The sequence below is a fragment of the Argiope bruennichi genome, chromosome 10 (assembly GCF_947563725.1).
Source record: "Argiope bruennichi chromosome 10, qqArgBrue1.1, whole genome shotgun sequence".
Classification (NCBI taxonomy): domain Eukaryota; kingdom Metazoa; phylum Arthropoda; class Arachnida; order Araneae; family Araneidae; genus Argiope; species Argiope bruennichi.
In genome coordinates this window covers 75355762-75376796 of record NC_079160.1, presented here as the reverse complement: position 1 = coordinate 75376796, position 21035 = coordinate 75355762, and the positions used below count along the sequence as shown (strand labels likewise).

At 27.5% G+C, this 21035-nt stretch overlaps 1 protein-coding gene across 1 annotated transcript in view; it reads right to left on the bottom strand.

Moving 5' to 3' along the window:
• Positions 1 to 3573: 3573 nt before the first annotated feature.
• Positions 3574 to 21035, bottom strand: part of LOC129989473 (multidrug resistance-associated protein 1-like) — a 51381-nt gene continuing 33919 nt past the window's right edge. The window contains exons 21-28 of the mRNA XM_056098036.1: positions 19753 to 19952; positions 18636 to 18762; positions 18114 to 18215; positions 16560 to 16706; positions 16036 to 16194; positions 14418 to 14584; positions 9226 to 9420; positions 3574 to 5972 (exon numbers count right to left, since the gene is read on the bottom strand). Coding sequence (XP_055954011.1) covers positions 5858 to 5972; positions 9226 to 9420; positions 14418 to 14584; positions 16036 to 16194; positions 16560 to 16706; positions 18114 to 18215; positions 18636 to 18762; positions 19753 to 19952 — 1212 coding nt within the window. The 3' untranslated portion in view covers positions 3574 to 5857. The remainder of the gene's footprint in view (positions 5973 to 9225; positions 9421 to 14417; positions 14585 to 16035; positions 16195 to 16559; positions 16707 to 18113; positions 18216 to 18635; positions 18763 to 19752; positions 19953 to 21035) is intronic.

The following is a 21035-nucleotide window of genomic DNA, read 5'->3' as shown; positions in this document are numbered from 1 at the left end:
AATCCCATTCTCAAATATGTACATTTATAAAACCTTTCAAGAGTTATTTTTGAAGAACATTCATGTCGGTGACATTTACAACTGTGGTCATGTTTTCTTTCAATAAAAAGAGCGAATAGATCTCAATGCTTTTCTTTTCTTTAAATATGCTAGAAGTGATATTATAACGAAAAAAAGAATCATTCTCTATTGGACCTAGAGCTATCAAATTCCGCTCGTAATCACTTCTTGAGTAGAAGATAATCATTAAATAGTTCATTTCAATAGCAGATATTAATAAAAATTTAAAAAATTTTAATTACATTTTTAATTAATTAAAAAAAAATTTTTATTAAATTTTTAAAGTTTATTCTCAGTGGCTTCGGAACATAATATTGCACAAAAACCATTTTGATATCATTTTAAAAATTTTAAAAAAAAACAACGCTTTTTTGTGATACATTTCTGTATATTTTTTTCTCTAATTTTAATAATTTAAAAAAATATTCTTAAGCATATGTTACAATTTTTTTTTATTGTATTAATCACCAAATTTATACTCAAAGTAAGAATTTTAGAAATAAATTAAGAGTATATATAATTAAGAATTTTAGAAATAAATTAAGAGTATATATAATTAAGAATTTTAGAAATAAATTAAGAGTATATATAATTGAGAATTTTAGAAATAAATTAAGAGTATATATAATTAAGAATTTTAGAAATAAATTAAGAGTATATATATTTTAGAAATAAATATAGAGTATATTTTAGAAATAAATTAAAGATAAACGATTCACAGCAATTACATTGTCATGCTACGATATATCGAACTTGAGATTCGACCCCGCTCCTTTAAATTTTTATGTCATTAAAATAATATATTTTATGTTTTCTCAAAACACATTTTTAAGAAACAAGGTGTGCCTGGAAGGTAAGCATTTATCGTTTTAATATTAACACTTACCCAAAATTTTTAATAAAATAAATTTATAATTACATGAAAAAAATATTAACCCTCTCACTACTACTCCGATCGTGTAAGTTCTATATCAGTGCGTCGGGTTCATAATGAAAGGGATTAACTATTTTTTTTATCATGATATATTTGATTATTAAGACGCTTTTCATATCCCGTAATTAGTGTTTTGCTATCTTTTCTACAAAGCGGAACAATGAAGAAATATTGCAAACATAGAAAATTTCGACTTAAAGATTTTGACGAATATTGACATTTTAGATGCGTTTCAGCTAAAAAAAAAAAAAAAAAAAAAAAAAAAATCAATTTTGGAATTATATTTGTCTAAATGACAGCAGTTAATGAATTTAATATAAATTTTGTTGAACTAAATAATGATAAAAATGTGAAAAATAATGAACACCAGGGATTAAGTTTTTGGGGAGATTTCCTCGTATCTCTAACAAATATTTGATGACATATCCGTTCGCTAAAATTATTGTAAGCGCCGCAACATTAAGGTGACCATTTTTTTTTAAATCTGAAACCAGGACAACATGAATTTTGACCAGCCACACCCAAATTTTATAAATTTTTATCAAAAATTCACCCAACGGCCAACCTGTATACCTAAGTAAATAAAAAAACTTTTAGATATCAAAAAATGTTGCTTTTATTTAAACACAAGAAATGTGAAAACTAAAATATCATTTTACAATATAAAAATAAAACATAATAAACATAACATGATAAGCCATACCTAATATAATAACATAATAAAACATAAGGAGTTATTTAATTTAGTTTGTTTTTTTATATTTTTCTGAGGAATGATTGAATTGCCGCCATGATAATAATAAGGTAGGTACATCACAGTAGTTAGTACATCAGACCACCACTGGCTTGTATGACGTCGTGGCGGTCCTGCTCATGCGACACCTGACGATATCACATGGAATTATCAGGGTTGCCAGTTCTAATTTTATTATTTTTATTTTATTACTTTTCTTGTTTTAATGTTTTCTAATCTAAAACCAGTACTTTTCGTGTACTGGTTTTGTTTAATGACTAACCAGGACTTATGTCCTGAAAACCAGTACTGTACTGGTAAAATCAGTACGAATGGTCACCTTACGCAACATACTATTTAATTGTGTAGGGATTAAGATTGATTGAGTTAAGATCTACCGTTTTGCGGATTCCAGATTCGTTATTCTAAATTACACCTAAGATATCGTTTGTTTTCTATTTATAAGCTGTAAGTTAGCAACAGTTCTTTGTGAACGAACACGATGAGCAGTATATTTTAGAATCGTTTTTATTAACATTTTACTGGCACATGAAAATACTTTTAGAGGAAAATGAAAAAGAATGAATGCCCTGGCAAAAGCGACTATTACAAGGAAAAGTAATTTGGGATACGCTCTTTTAAGTGATAACAAAATTACTTTATTTTTTTAAAAATACCATATAGAGTACGAGCAAAAAAATTTTCAGCAACAACAAAATGATAAAAATGCCATAAAAATTTCAGAATCAATTAATATAAAATCAGTAATTATTTGAATAATAATGTGTTCCATGCACGTAAATAATTAAGTTGGTCATGGAAAAAAGAGTTATGTTTTCTCTCACAAAATAAATTGCATTTCTTATTATTTTATTGTGTATTTCTCACACATGAAACAACTAAGTTTCACAAATCGATATGATAATAATATCAATCAAGTTTGATAAAATAAACTAAATGACCCACAAGAGAAAATCTACGATTCCATTGATTTAAGAATTTTAATTTATAATTCAGTTTGTGTGTTTGTTTGTAATGAATAGATATACAAGTAATGGAATAATTTTATAAAAGATAATCTAATAAATATTAGACACAATCATTGTAAGAAATAATTTTCATATATACTTATGAAGTAAGATATTGTTCAATTATGTGCTTAAGCCCTACCAATAAATAACAAAACAAAACTAAAAAAATCAGAGTGAAAACATTTATTATAATGCATTAAGGTTTTTAATTAATGCCATACCTCAAAATAAGGTAAGGAATGTATTATTAAGTGTATATAATGCCAAGAGATATAATATTAGGAAACTAGGTGTTTCTACATCTTAAAAGAAGATCTCCATTTTCTTTTTATTCAAAATGCGAATTTTGATCACTTAAAAATATCTATAGATTGTGCTTTAAATTATTTCCAAATATATCAACATTTAAATACATTACAGTCAGGGTAGAAATTATTTGAATAATTGTAATGATACAGGCAATATAATTAGTGTCATTTATAAAGACACTGAAATATAGCTAGTGCCATTTATAAAAACAATAAATTTGTCCCATAGATTGATCATTATAACACTGCAGTAAAGTATAGCATTAAGGGAGAGAGTATTTTCGATTATCATAAATAAGGACCTATTTCTCTTGAAAAATAAAATTTTCCCGACTTAATCAAAAAGTAGTCCTTATTTTTATTTTATTTTTTGTACAACCCCAAGACATATGTGACTAATAAAAAATTTAATTTACAATGTAGTGTATTGAAAGACTTAAACTCTAAGACTTGGAAAGAATTAAGTAGAAATACTCATGTAATATCTTTAATGCAAAAAAATATCACTGACGATGGTACAAAATTTATTACGCAACTGAATATACAGCCATTCGAAAATAATCTGGTATACTGTTACAAAAAATACTGCTGTCTTGTACAAAATCACATTATATTGTGAATACTTGGTATTCAAAAACAATACTGTGCAAGGGTTTTTCATGCTAATCTGTACAAGAGTTCCACTTTCTCACTGCTATTTATTCACAAACTCACCAGATGGTACTAACTTAAAAATAACATAACATTGTCAAGATGTTAAAAAAATTTCAACTTCTTGACATTATTCACATTCTGTTCTCCTTAAAGCCTTTATCAACAAATTTTTATCATATAAAATGTATGAATGCAAAAAACATACATGCAAACTAAAAATGTTTTATATGCTAATAAAACTATAAAAAGTACAACAAAATAAATTAATGCTACAAAACAGTGACAAGCTGTAACAAAGAAAAAATTTGAAAGCTTTCTTTCAAATTTATTTTACCCAATATCACACAATACAATGCAAAATGTTATTAGTGAAAAATGTACCCCTTTTCCCAAATATTTCATTACTGAATGTGGTTTTACATTTAGTTAAGTTAAAATAAAAAATCTAAATCTGTGGTTAAAAATAAAATGGCAGTTTCAAAACAAATGAAAGTGATGAAAAGTAAAACAAAAGGAAAAATGAAAAGAAAAAAAAAATGATGTCATTTGAGATCATTAATGTTGTGGTTTTATACTAATGTAATTGCTATCCATTAAATCTTTGAAACTTTTATAACACAATTCTTTTAATACATTTATAAAAAACTTTGAATTTAGAGAATTTAATTTGAAACACCTTTGCTTTGAAAATAATTTAAAAATGCAAAAAAATATTATAACAATGCTAGGAGAAAAAAATTAAAAATAGATAAAGAAATATTAAAATGCCAAATTTGAGAGTTTAGAAATTATATTTCAAAATGAATTCAGTACAGAAACTATAATAATAATAGCAGATAAACTATAATAATAATAGCAAACTATAATAAGTTAATAAATAGCAATTTGTGTTTCTTTTTCATTCTGAAACTGTTCATTATTTGAATAAGGATTGTAATAAGAATTACAACATTGCAAAAAATTAGTAAATATAACTGACATAAAAAGGATCAATTTCAATTTAGAACTTTTAAAAACATTATTTTGACTTGCCATTTTTATAAATATGCAAAATGTTGTTTTCGAGGCAAACATTATAGTTACTTTATAACCACTCATTACTTGTTAAAAATATTACTAGAGAATAAAAAAAGAGGTAGATATTAAACCATAAAAGCTAATTTTAAAGAAATTGTCCATTGTTAACAATAACAGTAAGCTTTATTTTGACTTTTTATCGTCATATGAATATTTATATCATAAAAACTTAGGATGAAATTTAAATTATATTTATGTATATTATCTTTATAAAAGGCGTCTTTATAAGTTTTAAAAACTCAATTTTGACATATTAAGTTAAATAAAATGTATTAAAATTTCCCTTTTACATTTCAGTATTAATATGCCAATATTTTATTTGTAAATTTTAAATACATTTATTCCAAACTAACAAGAAGCATTTGTCTACTGTTTTTGTAAAAATATCCTTTTAACTAAAAATAAGTAATTATTGTTCTGACAAAATAGTAGTTGTTGCTTATAATAAAACTGCCATAACTAATAAGATTGGCAGAAATAAAATTTTTGAATACATGCATAAATCCCCTTAATACTTTTGCAAATACTGTAACTGCATATTGTTTCCCATAATAAACAATTATGGGTAATTATGGTAATTTTACAATGCAGATTTTATAATAGATAGTCAGATATATCCACAAAAAGTGATAGACTGTCAGCAATAACAGAATAAAAAATAATTAATAAATTAAATTATAATATTGAGAAATATATTAATTCCAAAAAGAAAATCTTTAACAAATGGATGTAAAATATATTTCAGAAAAATTAAGACAGACAAATATTTCAAGTAAATCCATTTTTTCATTGTCATTTACACAATATTTAAAAATCTGCAACACTCTATATACATCCTATAAGACAGATTTGTTTTCCTTTTTTTAAATATACAGCAGCTTTGAAGCAAAGCAGCAGGAATTTTTATACATAAATGATAAAAGTTTTGATTAAAACAAACCAATACAAATTATCCAAACTAGACACATTCGAAAGTAGACTTTAGCTTTAAAGATGCTCACTCGGTACATTGCTAAGTCACTCAGTTTTTCAAACACGTGAATCTTCAAACATGTGCTTGCTAATTAACAAGCCCAGCGTCTTTGGCCATTGAATAAAATACTGAGTTTTCATTCTTCAGAAGATCTTCTGGTTTGTCCATCTCTACAATTTCACCTTTACTGAGAACAATGACTCTAAAAAAAAAAAAAAAAATAGCTATATAAATAAAAGTTCATAAAGAAAAATGATGAAAGATGTCTTTTTCCAAAATTCAGAAACATGGAAAATTAAAGATTCACTTCAAATAAATGAAATGACTGAACTTTTGACATTTTCAATTGTTAACAAATTCTAAAATAAATAAATGTAAAACACTTTTCTTTAACATGGTGGTAAAATTTATATAAAATATGAATATTTTTCAATTTCTCCAGCTTTTTCGGTTACTTGAGTTTTTGAAAATAAATAAAATGAAGTTAACACATTTTGATTTTAACCTTTAAGCTTCGGCAACCCAAACTCCAAAAAGTTATTTTCAATGCGGGCATTCAGTGAGAGAAACTAGAAGCTTTCCCCTTCTTTTAAAGGCGTTTGTTGAAAATAACCTCTTTGATTTCAACCACCCGTAGAGTTAATGGGTCATCTGTCCCCTCCGTAGTAAGCAGGTTGCTTTTTGTTGCGGTTTCACCTCGTTCCAAGCCAAGAGAAGGCTTTTAATCTCAGTTTTATTTTTATTTTCCTGGAAATTATTCCAGCAATTCTGTAGGAGAAAATATTGCATTAAATATTATGATACTAAATAAATTGCAAATACGATATCTGCTGAATAGTTTAGTATATTAATCAATAATTTTAAAATTTTTCAATTATATTTAAAATTAAATCAATTTTTTCAAGCATTACTGAAACTGTGAATTTAGTTGAGAAAGCTTGAACACAGCATTGTGAATTTCCTTTTATTTTTATAATTTTAAATCATCAATTTTAATAAAATGTAATGATTTATATATAATGTATTAAAGATCCTAATTTTTTAAAAGTATTCACATCTCTTCGTGCATCTCATAGATAACAATTCTCAACTGTTTTGTAAATTAAAAACATATTTAAATGTTTTTATAATATTATATTGCTTCCATAGAAATCGAATATAATTTTTATTCCTAACATAGTTCGAACGGTTTTTAATATAATTACTAGTAACGTTTTCCTATTCTATTGTCGATTCTTACAATTTATAGCATTTTTTTGCAGAGAATTTCAATTATTCATTGCAGTGTAGTATTTTTGAAAACTATGCTCAATTTTGCAGACAATAAACACCTAAATTATAATAAAAAATTATTTTTCTGCAGAAAAATTTACTAATATGTAAGTAATCACCAGATTTAAGACAATTTTTTAAAAAGTAAGATTAGATATGGTTTACTTAGAATTCGATACATAAGATTACATTGCGATAATATTACGTTGAAATGTAGTAAGCAAAAAAACTTTAAAAAAAAAACTTAAAACAATATATCTGGCATTGTAAATGATCAGCATTTGTTATTAAATACAAGTTTTACTAGCAGCTGATTTAGATTATCTTTCAGAAATGCTTAAAATTAAATCTAGAACACCTGTCTTTTTTATGCAACTACTTTATTTTATTTCAATACAAATGATTCTGGAATAATTTAAGTGCCTAGTAACTTCTCAGTGGATTGATATGAAGGTATAAAGATTTTAATATTTCTCTTCTGATATAGAACTACTACTAATTATTATTTTTGATAGATTTTAACAAACTCCTTCAATATTTTAAAAGTAGAATTATAACTTTTAATGAATGATTAATTATAAATTATTAAATCAATCGATTTAATAATTAACCAACAGCTTACTTAAAAATCAAAACCAAAATGTGTTTTTAGCAGGAATATATCCAATTCAAGTATTAAAATTTAAAGCTGGAAAAACTGTAGGTCGTTTTAATACTGTGTTAGACTAATACATTAGTGACTGGGAAGTATATATGCCCAAGGCTCCAGTAAGAGGGGGAGGGGTAAGCATGAAAACAAAACAAAGTGTTTTGTCACTTTTTAATGTAAAATATAATGACAGAGTGAAAAAAAAAAACTGAGGTTCTATTTAGTTTTTCTGCATCATTTGTGACGAATGGGAGCGAAAAAGTGACAATTTGTCTGGGGAGCTGATTACCTTCATAATACCATTCCGTCAGAAACTCTTTTTGTCTTTGTTCAATTGATTAGTGAATTCTTTCAAATAAATTCTTGGTTCAAATATTTAGACAAAGAGATGGGCTCAACTATAACCATATATTATTATAAAGTTACAAAATTATATTAAGTTAAAATATTAAGGAATTTATAAAGTTAAAAAAATTAAGAAACAGGGGAAAAGATGAAAATTTACGAGTATTTCCCACAAATGAAATTATGCAAACTCATTCCATACCTCTTAGGAATGTTACTTAAACAAAATGCTGTCAAAGCAGGGTTCACAAGACTCACTAGCACCAAAAATGATAACAACTGCTGGACAAAATCTCCTGACCCTAAGGGATGCGTTACAAAAGGGAAACGATTTTACAGGCAATTAGGGTTCAGCTGGAAAGTTCAAGTGGGGGAACAAAATTCAAACTCGTTACTGGTACAACAGTTGTGCCAAGCCGTAAGGAAAGGTAAAAAAAATCTGGTACAACTGTTGCACCAGTCGTAAGCTAAAGGTTAAAGAAAAAGGAAATTATGACACAGTTTGATAAGAACTAGCATCTAAAATTTAAGTAAATTTACTATTCATCTGGTAAAAGGAAATTATGATACAGTTTAATAAGAACTCGTATCTAAAATAAAAGCACAAAATTGATTATTGATCTGCAATGAGATAGCTAAAGTTCTTAATTATCTATTTGATGTGTATCTGATAACATATTTTACCTCTTAATTCACTAAAAGAAGTGGTAGAAGATATAAATAATCTTAAATATAACTAAAACATTATTTAATTTTAATGAAAGTAATTCTAACTTGATTCCAAATAATAAAAAATTTATATAACCACAAATTTAAATATACATAATCTTTAAGAATACTAACAAGATTATTCATTTGAACATAAATTTAGTGTTGAAAGGTAGGAAATTGTGTGTGTATCGCTACTCCTGCACAATTTCAAAATCCAAAAATCTATGAGTTGTGTTGCAAGGTTAATAACTATCAGTATTCTTATAAGGATATATTTTTAATGTGAAATCAATGCATTTTGTTTTAAGTTTAGTATTGTTGTATACTTTCTTCCTTAATGCATACCTTAATATGCCAGACCACAGCACGGTTGTGTTTTTGGATAAAATCTCTTGATAAAAAATTGTTCAACACATGAAATTTTACAAAATCTTTTGAAACACCCTGTATTTGTCCATTTAAAATTTGCAACACTTACTTATCATAATCCATTATAGTGTTGAGCCTGTGTGCAATGGTAATGACAGTGCAGTCACTGAATTGTGTGCGGATGGTGGATTGGATGAGTTCATCAGTTTCCACATCTACAGCAGCTGTTGCTTCATCCAAAATCAGTACTTTTGTCTTACGCAGAAGAGCTCTTGCCAAGCATACCAGTTGACGTTGACCAACACTGAAAATAAAAAAATCAAATATTTAAGATTCAATATACTCATATCCATAAATTAAGGATAATTTAGAGTCAAGCAGAAATTGAACTCAAAAATACATATATCATCCATAAAATGATTACACACATCTTCAAAAATCATATGCAAATTGCAGGAAGCCACCAGATGACATCGATAGTACGTCACAATGACGAGATTGTAAGAGAGTGATGTATAAGGAATACAGGCAAAGAAGTAAAATTGTTCGCCAGGGCTTTATAAGCCTTTCAGTGCAATAACACCATAATTATGACACAAAAGACGCATTTGGATGATTTTTTATGTGGTAGAATTATTGGCCATCTGGAATGTGGGCGTACCCAGCTGGAAGTATCCGAGGAACTTGGAATTGCCCAGAATGTCATCTCCAGGCTTTGGCAACGATTCCAAGATGATAGTAATGTGAATAGACATTACAGCACAGGTCGCCTCCGAGTAACAACACCGAATGAGGACCAGTATTTGGCAGTTACTGCCAAAAGAAACAGACTCAGCACAGCATCAGATCTGTCTCGTCATCTCTCTTCAGCCACTGCTACGACAGTTTCAATGCAGACCGTGTACAGACGCTTAGGGCAGATTGGTCTATATGCTCATAGGCCTGTCAGATGTGTTCCACTTACTGTAACTCATTGTCGCCTGCGGTTAGCCCGGAGAAGAGAGCATGCATTGTGGACACCACAACAGTGTGCTTGTGTGATGTTTTCCGACGAGTCCAGGTTTAGCTTGCAGTCAGATTCTTGCCGGACTTTCATATGGAGAGCACCAGGTACCCTTTATCACCAAGAGAACATCATTGAACGACACCGTTAAGGTGGTGCAAGATTACTCATTTTGGGGAGGAATTATTCTGGGTTCCAGATCTGACTTGCGTGTTCAAATTATGACAGGCCAAATCTATTGGGACGTCATTCGGGGCGTCATGGGCGCAGAATTCGTGTTTATGGATGACAACGCCTGTCCACAATGTGAAAACATCGTAAACGAATACCTTCGATCAAAGGATATCATCCGAAAGGACTGGCCAGCATTCTCACCGGACTTGAATCCAGTAGAGCATGTGCAGCCCGTCAACAACCTCCTACATGTCTACCGGAACTTCAGTGAACACTACTTGACAAGTGGTGTAATATTCCTCAAGATCAGATTGATAATTTGATACTCAGCATGCCTAGGCATTGTACGGACTGTATTGCATCGTCTGCGATACATACTATGTATTAACCATCAAACCAACCATGTAATTTTTTTTTGTTTGTAATTTGCTCCAGAGAGCAAAAATTCGCAATTTTTATTAATGATATCAAACATATAGCATCTTTTTTGCTCTTTACCTTTTGTTTAATAAATAGGCTTTACAAATAAGTCACATTTGTTTTGCTTCTGACTCTTTCTTTTCCTAAACTTGCATTCTTAATTTATGAACATGAGTGTATTTTAGTTAAATTGGTTATTTTTATTTATTATAAAAATAATGAGATGAATGCACAAATTTGATTTTTAATCAAGTTTTTAGTTAGTACAATCAAGTGTCTTGCCATTTGATAGATAGAGAGTATTTCCTTTGAAAAATGGGGGGGGGGGGAAGCTGAATGGGTACAAACTTCATTTATCAAAAAGCTATCCATATTAAAATTTAAATCAATTTCACTTTTATAGACATAAATTTACTTCAAATTTAAAATTAATAAAACATTTGCTTGTTTACAGAGTAAAAGATCCTATATTAAAAAGAAATATGGTTGTAATGCACTGTTTCCTTCATATTGTCAATGGATGCCAAATCCATACATCCATAAAGCAAGAAGGCATTGACAACTTGGTATTTACAAGCAATATGAAAGGAGATTTTTTTAGTAGTTTCAATTATAAGATATTCCAAAAAAGTAGAACAAGCATATATTGTCTGGAGTTTTGCACCTAAGTGTTCACTTCTAATTACAAAGTTTACTTAAATATGATAGATAATTGTCAGAATGTACTTTAAATTCTGTGGAAGTTGAAAATAAAAAGTTTTATATAACCCCCATAGTGTAAAAGTGTAGGTTAGTAAAACATTTTCCTTCATCTATGCATATACAAAATTTCTAGCTCCTATCTATAAAATTTTCAAAAATATTAAAAGGCAAATTTATTGACTTGGACTACTTTTTCATATTTTCTGGCTAGTGTTGACACAATTTTTTCATTATACCCTTCCGATATAATATATGTGTTATAATAGATTTTTAAATTATAAAAAAAATAATTGGGAAATAATAAATTAACAAACTCTGATAAAAAAAATTTAAAAATTGTCAATCTATACTTATAATAAAGCTCAATGTGTGTGTGTGTGTGTGTGTGTGTGTGTGTGTGTGTGTGTGTGTGTGTGTGTGTGTGTGTGTGTGTGTGTGTGTGTGTTGGCGCTCTACAGGCCAGGTCATTTGACATACAGCTACCAAATTTGGTACATGTATACCTTAGAGGTCGGGAATGTGCACCTGGGGTCCCTTTTTTTGAAATTTTAATTAGAATTTTAGTTATTAATTAAAAACTAACTTTCCCGCCAAAAAAATCTTCCATTTTCCCCACCGCCAACTTTTCCGCCAAAATAATCTTCCATTTTCCCCAACGCCAAATGATTTAGGCTTTAGTTCTTTTTTTCTCCCAACAGTAATGAGGCTAGGGTTAAGATTTTTCGGCGGATTATTTCAAACGATTCTGTTTATTTTCTTAATGTTTTATGCATTTAAAATTAAACATTGTTAATTAATCCATGTTTCAGATTCATTCTGAAGTACTTTTGAATTAAAATAACACAGAATAAAGGAAATTAAAAATGTATAATCTGCATAGCGTTACCCCAACTGGCGTAGAAAAATTCACGCATTTGCGTTACCGTAAAAGGCGAAGAAAATTCACGCATGCGCACTGTGTTCTGATTGTTGGCATGGCAACCATTATCAACGGACGATTTAAATTATTTTTAGGCTAATTGCATGCTTTTGTAATTAAATTGTATTTATGTTAGTTATATATATATATTTTGTATATGCTTATAGTTTTAAGTACATCGTTTTTTAAGTAGTTTTTTTTAACCTGTTTTCAATGATTTAAATTATTTTTAGGCTAATTGCATGCTTTTGTAATTAAATTGTATTTATGTTAGTTATATATATATATTTTGTATATGCTTATAGTTTTAAGTACATCGTTTTTTAAGTAGTTTTTTTAAACCTGTTTTCGACCGATTATTTTAAACGATTCATTTTATTTTCTTAGTGTTTGATGCATTTAAAATGAAACATTGTTAATGAATCGACCCGTTCATGATGAATCTGAGAAAATTTTGTTGACAAATTCTTGAGATATTATATAAATTAAGAAAGATATTCTTTAGTGCCCATAAAGTTTAAACTCTCAGTAACTCTATTATCAGTAATCATATTATTAAAAAAAATGCTTTGTTTCAGTAAAAAATATTATTATATTAATTGCAGATTAATCCTTTACACTTTAATTTAAAGCATAAATTCTACGAGGGGTAACAAAATTAGAGAGATACATATCACGTTATGACTGAAGGCCTTTATAATATTATGAGTGAATTATATGACTATCAAAATTTGAAGTTTTAAAATATTTTGCTGAAGAATCTATTAAAGTTGGAATTGCATAAAATATTTAATTATTAAAATTTTAACGAACATTAAGATTGGTGAACCGGCTGGTCGCCAAAGGCGGCTAGTTAACAATAATTGAAATGTTGAAATTTATACTATACAATTTTGATTTCATTTGACAACCAAAGTTGCATTTTTCTTACAATACTTATATATACACATGTTAGTTGCATTACTATTACATAAGCAAATTTTAAAATGTTCACTGTCGAAATACATAATTTTGCAGGAAAATTAAATATTGCACATATATTTGCAAGCAAAGATTTTTTTTCAGACATGCTACAACTTTTTAAGTTTGTCTTCTTTCAGAAGCTGAAGTTGCAACTGTCACCTAGTCAAAATGAACAACAATATGCGTAAAACGTAAATTTTTTGCATGATGTTAAAATGATGAACAAAGTTTTTTTATTGAATAAAATTATAATTATAAAACAAATTTGTATTTATAAAACAAATGTTTCAAATCTGCAAATTTTGTAAATAGAAGTTTGAAACATTGATTATGTATGCATGAATGTAAAAGAAACATTTCACTAATTAATGATTTTGTACTATGATGCATTTAATAAAAACCTATTTTTCTATCAAGTTCTACAGAAATGAAAACAATTTCAAACTCATCTTGTTTAATAAAAATGTTTATTAGAAATATATATTTAAGAGTAATATTTTAAAAAATAAACATTTGTTCCACCTTTTTTAGGATACCCTATATACAATTTTGGTTTAATAAAATTTAATATTATGAATGAGGATTTAACTACATTAACAGTGTATTCTTTTAATATTAAATTTTTACTGTTAAATGAACACTGACAGTCATTGTCTCATTGATTAGATATTTCAAAAATACTTAAAATTTTTTAAATAGCAAATTAATTCCTTCAAAATCTTAATTTTGGTTTAGAAGGTGTAAATCTTATTTCTTCAAATTTACACTTCTTTTTAAATATATTTATAGTAAAATGGGTTCTTTTTAACTGTAACAAAAAATATTTAAACAAATTTTATATTTCCTCCTAAAATAACTATTAACTTCTTTCAAAATGCAAATGGCACATAGGTGGAAATTCATTTCCATTTCATTAATTACATTGATTCAAAATTCTATTACCTAAATTTTATAGTTAACAGCTTTTTTTTTCCTTGCACTTGAAATTGAGTACATAAAATTCACTTTTATGAAAAAATTTCTTAACAATTAATTAATTAAAATTTTTTCAGTCTTAATCATCTTATCATCTAGCTACGCATTGCAAGTTCATACACATTATCCAAATAATAGTTTTTACCTCAAATTTTCTCCACCCTCTGACACTTCATGTTCTAGACCTTTCTCCAGGGCTGAGACGAAATTTTTGAGATGAGCCTGTTCCAAAGATTGCCATAAAGCAGTATCATTGTATGCACCAAATGGATCCAAATTAGTTCTTAAGGTACCCGTGAAAAGGACAGGATCCTGGACAGGAAAAAATTATGAATTATAATCTAAAAAATCTGAAAGGAATCTATAACAAACAATGAAGATGGTTATGATAATGATATATTCTGGAATGCCATCGCTCTATTAGCAGGTATAGAGTGTCTAACTTTAATGCAGTAAAGGAAAGACCTCAATAATAATTAATTGCAATATGCTTTCAGATGACAGGCGCAATAATCAATAAATTCTCTATAATCAAAGTTTCATGTCAGTCATCACTTAATCCAAGCATTGTCCAACTTGAAGATCTTTGACTTACAACAACAGAATAAACAAGGCCTGTTGAAAATGGATTGCAAACCAGTAATACTTTGATCCAGGTCGCTTTCCTTTAAATTGTGGTTAGTTAAATTTATAATCTGTTGAAAATTGAATATAAAATAATATAAATTTTGAATATCAAATTCAATTCATAATAAAATGATCAAATTCAATTATTCAAATATAAATTTTGAATATAAAATTATCATATTAAAATTTCAATTCAGTCCAATTTACATCACATTGGTTGTTCACCCAATCATTGACATAATTCCAGAGGAGTAGTAATACGTCATAACATGTCAATGAAATATTGGCTTTCCATGCCATACTTTTTTTGTGTGTGTGTATTTTTTGCTCATGCAATTAGGGCAGGAAATCATGACTGCAACATGTCAATTCACTTCTATGCTTTGTTACACATTGCCAAGTTCCAGTGCAATGCCCCTTCCTTCATGCACTCCCTGCCTCTATCATTCACATTCAATCCAAATCTCTAACTTTACTGATAATAAAGCTGAATGTATATGTGTGTTTTAAAATTAAATTTTAAGACAATTTTTAAAGATTATCTTCATTGATGAAGCAAAACTAAAATCCTTTTCATGTTACTTTTAATATCTTATCTTCACATTTTTTTTATTATTATTTTTTTTATTGTTGATGATCAAGATATGAAGATTCAGTTTATTTTCCCATGTTGAATGGGTTTCAATAATGGTAAAATAAACAAATAGATAAAAAAATAAATGCACACATTTTCTTGGCTGTGATGTAATGGGACAGAAAAATACAGGGAGAAAATTAAAGAAGTGCATTGCACAATTAACAGATCAGTTGAATGATTTTAAAACATTAAGACTGTCACACAAACTATTCAATTAAAATTTTTATCAACTATTAATTCTAGTAAACTAATGAACAACCAAAAGCAGTTAAAGGACACTACAAAATGGGCTGACATGATATTAATATAAGTTGAATATCTAATTTTGTGGTCCACATTACACCAATTTTGATTGATTTTTCATATAACAATAAATTTTAGAGTGCTGTCACTTCATTGGCATGGTATGAAAAGATTATGAACATCTAGTTTAAATGTAATATAAAAAAGCCATTGATAAAATACTTGAACTTCATATAAAGAAGAAAAAACAACTTACTTGGGGAATTATAGTGAGCTTGTTTCTCAGATCATGTAAACCTAGTTTAGCTATATGAATACCATCTATGCAAATCTTGCCACCAGCGGCTTCAATAATACGGAATAATGCAAGGGTCAATGAGGATTTCCCTGCTCCAGTTCGACCAACAATGCCGCACTGTAACAGATAAATTAATAAATTTAATATTGTGCAAGGAACAGATATGCAGTTGTATACAGAGAATAGTATTTTAAGATCTTAATATTTTTGTTAACCTTGTGATCTTTAGAACTGTAAATGAAAGTAACAATCAAACCCAAGTTTTAATATCATCTGAAAACAATTTTGAAAAAATTATATTGGCAGAAAAAAATGTATGAATATGGAAATAAAAAATATTTAAAATAAACAATATTCTTTTACAGAAATCACTTTTCAGTAAGCTTTCAATTTTTTTTTATAGACAACTTGAAGCATTTCAAAATTTTGTATATATGAATTTTAAAAAATCATTAAAAGGAAGAAGGTTAATAAATACTTACTCTTTCATTAGGTTTAATAACACACGAAATGTCTTTCAAAACAAGTTCCAGGCCTTCTCGGTATCGAGTTGAGTAGTGGTCAAAATTGATTTGTCCTTCTTGAGGCCAAGCAGGATCTGGTTTAGTCTCTCTGTTGTTCCATTCAGCCTAATAAAGCAATAACAATTAGGAAGTTGCAAAGATTTGAGAAAAAAATCAAAAATTTTAAAAGTGGGGGAAATTATTTTGTATTAGATATCAATCATGTATGAAATAACTCAAAATAATAAAAAATTCAGTGTCAAATAAAAGTTTCAGTGTCATAAATATAAAATACAATCTTTACTGTTTTGTCTTGTTTCTTTGATGGAAAAAAATGGATAATCAGTGTAACTAGAAATTATTTCTGGTATGTGAAAATTATATTTCCAAACTTTAAATAACAGAATTAATTACACTAAATGATTTTTATCAATTTACCAAATGAATTTATGATCAATTTTACAAATAAGCTGCGATTTACCAATTTATTTTGACATGCAAGCAACTATCACTTATTTATCTAATTTGACTTTTCAGTTTTATGCATAAAATTATTTTAATAAAAGCTTTTTTAACATTTTAATTTACACAAATATAATAAAAGCAGCCTAAAATATGTATTTATATTGGTGATAACCAATTATATAGAATAAAAATTATTTTTACATTTAATATTGTTTGAAGATGAGCTTTTGAGTATAGGGAAAGGGAAGCACATTAAGACAAGTCATGCAAAACCAGCCTGATCGAGCAATGCACTGAGAATCAAGACTTAAATGCTTATATATATTATTTTATGAGTTCATTTTCATCAAGTCATTTTTGGCTTCATTTATCATTTTTCCCCTTCAATATTTCTTTTTCTCCCTATCAATTTTCAAATTTCATAAACATCTTATATATGTCATAATCTACTTGGACTATGGCATCTTAATCCTTTTCCATTCATGTGCCTCTCAAGTATATAAAAAATGTCCATTATTAACAAAGTTGGAAAATAAATACGAAAATGTACTATTAACATATCACAATTAAATCTAAATTCAATTAAAAATAGTCAGTCAGTTCTAATAAAATAATCTAAGTTAAAACATTTTTTAAAAAAAATCATTTTATTTTCAAACAATGAGAAATGTTTAAAAAAACTTGTTACAGTTTGGGCAAACCTAACAGTAATCTTAGTAATTTGAAATTCATTCTCATTATGTGTGCTTTCATATCATTACATCTATTCTGAAGATAATATTTGAGCCAAATCTCTACTTCTCAAATTTCCATGCCACACTAACAGTTGGATTTTAAATGACACTAATATGCACCAGATTAAAAAAATTTTGGACATTCAGAAAAAGAGTGTCTTGATTTGCAATTCCAGCGTTAGAGCCAAAAATGCCATCATCAGGTCACAACAGCCTACTGTATGATGCAAAGTAATGCATAAATATTACTATTGTAGATTTATTCTTATTAGACAATCATTTTTTAATATTTAATTTAAGTACACACAACTATTTTCAAATCATAATTACTTACTTCGACAGGAGTGTTTGTATATTCTATGCATCGTTCCACTGCAACAATATTTGTTTCTACATCTGCTGTAGCTCTTACTAACATATTCAGAATTCCTGTCACCTATATAACAATAAAACATTAACAAATGCTTTAGTCAAGTTTATAGTATAACTCTACAAATAATATAATAGAGGGAAAATTATCAGTTAAAAATTTTTCTTAATACTCTACTTAATTCTTAAGTTATGCTAAAGAGATCATAATACTTCTGTAAAATTTTAAAGTCATAAATTAATGTTGTATTAATATAATTATTATATTAAATGTCTATTAATATAAAAGACAACATTTTGCTTTGTAAGATTCCACATTCTTCCTCACTAAGAAGAATGTATGATTTTATGTCTATAAAATAAAATGCATTTCAAAAAAATGTAACATGGATACAAAAAAGATTAAATCATTTCAAAATTCTAGAAATAACTCATCATTTACTTTTAAAACATTTTGTTAAATATTACTTCCTTGTAATTAACTTACTTGCAAAGCATAGCTCACAGCTAAGCCAGCAATTCCTGGACTTAAAGTATCTCGTAAGAAGACAGCAAAGAGGGCAGATAGAAAAACAATGGTGTATCCTAAAAATTCTAGACGAATGGATAACCATCTGGAATGATAAATAAAAATGCATTTAAACCATGATTTAATAATAATCCAAGAAAAAATCCACAGAAAATTTTAAGTAAATTAAAATAAAAAGCATGTTAGTAAGAATACAAATTGATGAAATCTCAATTATATCATTGCCTCTGAACTCTGAATTGAATTATGTATACTACATGCAAAATTTCTACACTTTCAACTTTTTTCAGTGCATAAATATAATGATTAGTTTATTTAGTATTGCACACATATCTAAATTCATCATTCAGTTTAATAACATCCCTTTTAAAGTTTTCAATACACAAGACAAATACAGCCAAAAGTGGCATGCTTCTCTTCAAAAAGAAAAAAATTATAAAAAGTATTAATTTCTATTGATGGCAAAAGCAGTAACAATGTGTATTCTTTATAAAAAATTCTCCTCAGTTTGTGTAGAAAAGGTGCTGTTGAAAAAGTAGTATCATTGCTAGCCAATGAACAAATGTAGTAACAAATCAGAATCATTCAGCTCTATTGTGAAGAGCAGATGGGTTATTGTCCATAGAAGCAAAGTGTGTTTTTTACAAGACTGCAAATTGAATTTAAAAAAATTTGAAATGAAAAATAGTAATTGGCAAACAAAAATTAATTAAAAATACTTATTATTAAATAAAAATCCTAATATGTATTTATTTCAACCTTCAAATTCCTTGACTTTTATATAGTTTTCAATCATAATTGAATAAATCTCTATAAACCAAATAAATAAACAAATTTATTTGAAAAATTTATTTCTGACTGAAATTTATCAAAAATTAATTTTGTACTTTGTTAATAATTTACCTACATCAAAAAACATGATTTTTCATTGACTAATAATTCAATAATTCAAAATTAAATAGTAGTAAAGGTAGGATAGTTAGCAATAAATGTGATATAAATTATAGTATCCTACACATCTACAATACATATCTCCATTGATTATATTGTCTTAAAAATCCCTTTGATTCCTTACCTACTTGCACCTAAACTAGGATAGTATGATTCATTGTTAATATCGACAAGGTTGTTGGAATGACGCATGAATTGATTGCTTGCTTCATATGCTCTAATACTGGAGGCACCTGTTACAGTCTCAGAAAAATGTGAATAAACTGGTGAACGTGTTGTTGATTCCAATCTTTTTAGCTGCCTTGAAGTAGGGATGTAAAATTTCTAAAAAATGAGAGGGAGAGATGGTAAAAATACAATAAGAATAAAACATTCCATTTAGAAATTTTATTTTTATTTGCAATATTTAAAAAGATAAGCAAGAGGAAATTTAAGAAGAAAGTTCAGATCCTATAAAAAGAAGAATTTAAAAACATCTTTAATAAGTTATACAATTAATTTGCAAGTAACATGACTTAACTCAATAAATACACTAATATATAAAATAAAATTTCTATTCTTAATAAGATGTACATTTAAACTTAATTGTTATTTTAATATAATTAAAAGTTCACGGGATATCTCGAATGTCTAAAAATTATTTGATGCAATTTTCTTGCAAACCATATAATTTTTACATCAGATTTGACAAATAATATTTCAAAGTAATTCAAATCTGGTTTTAATATCAAAATAAGGCCAAGCATTTTAACGTGACTCATATACATGAGTCCACTAGTTCCAGCTTCCATCAATAAGTTGGCCTGGCACTAGTAGACTCATTATAAGGTGACCATGCTTTCTCATTATGCCCTTTGGGATTTGTATTTGGAATTTCAAAATTAGAAATCAAGGAACTATCTACATATGAAATTCTTAACGTATAGGGCATTTATGTCATTACAATTTAACTCCATTACCAAGATAATTGAAGAACATGAGACACTCTGCCTATTTTAAATCGATGTCAAAATTCTGCATTGACAGTGTGAAGTAGAAAGGGGGAAGTTCGAGCATCCACTCCTACATCACATAATTTTCATCAGTGTTTTATGTGTTAACAAAGTGAAGTACATTATAAAATTTGAATCACTCAATCGTGATTCAATGAAGGGAAAATATTGTACATTATATTTTTGGAGGTCTTAAATATAGATGGCAGTGGGAAAAAAAATCTTTCAAAACAGTTATAGAATTATGAAAATTGGTTCAAGATAATACTAAAAAAACTGGGATCAAGAACACTAAACAAAATTTATTGGAAACTCTTTTGCATAACACTTAGGTTTATCATAGCTTCAAATCTCAATCTGTTATGCTTATAAGATAAATATGTCACATATCAATCTTGCATATGTTATTTCTTTT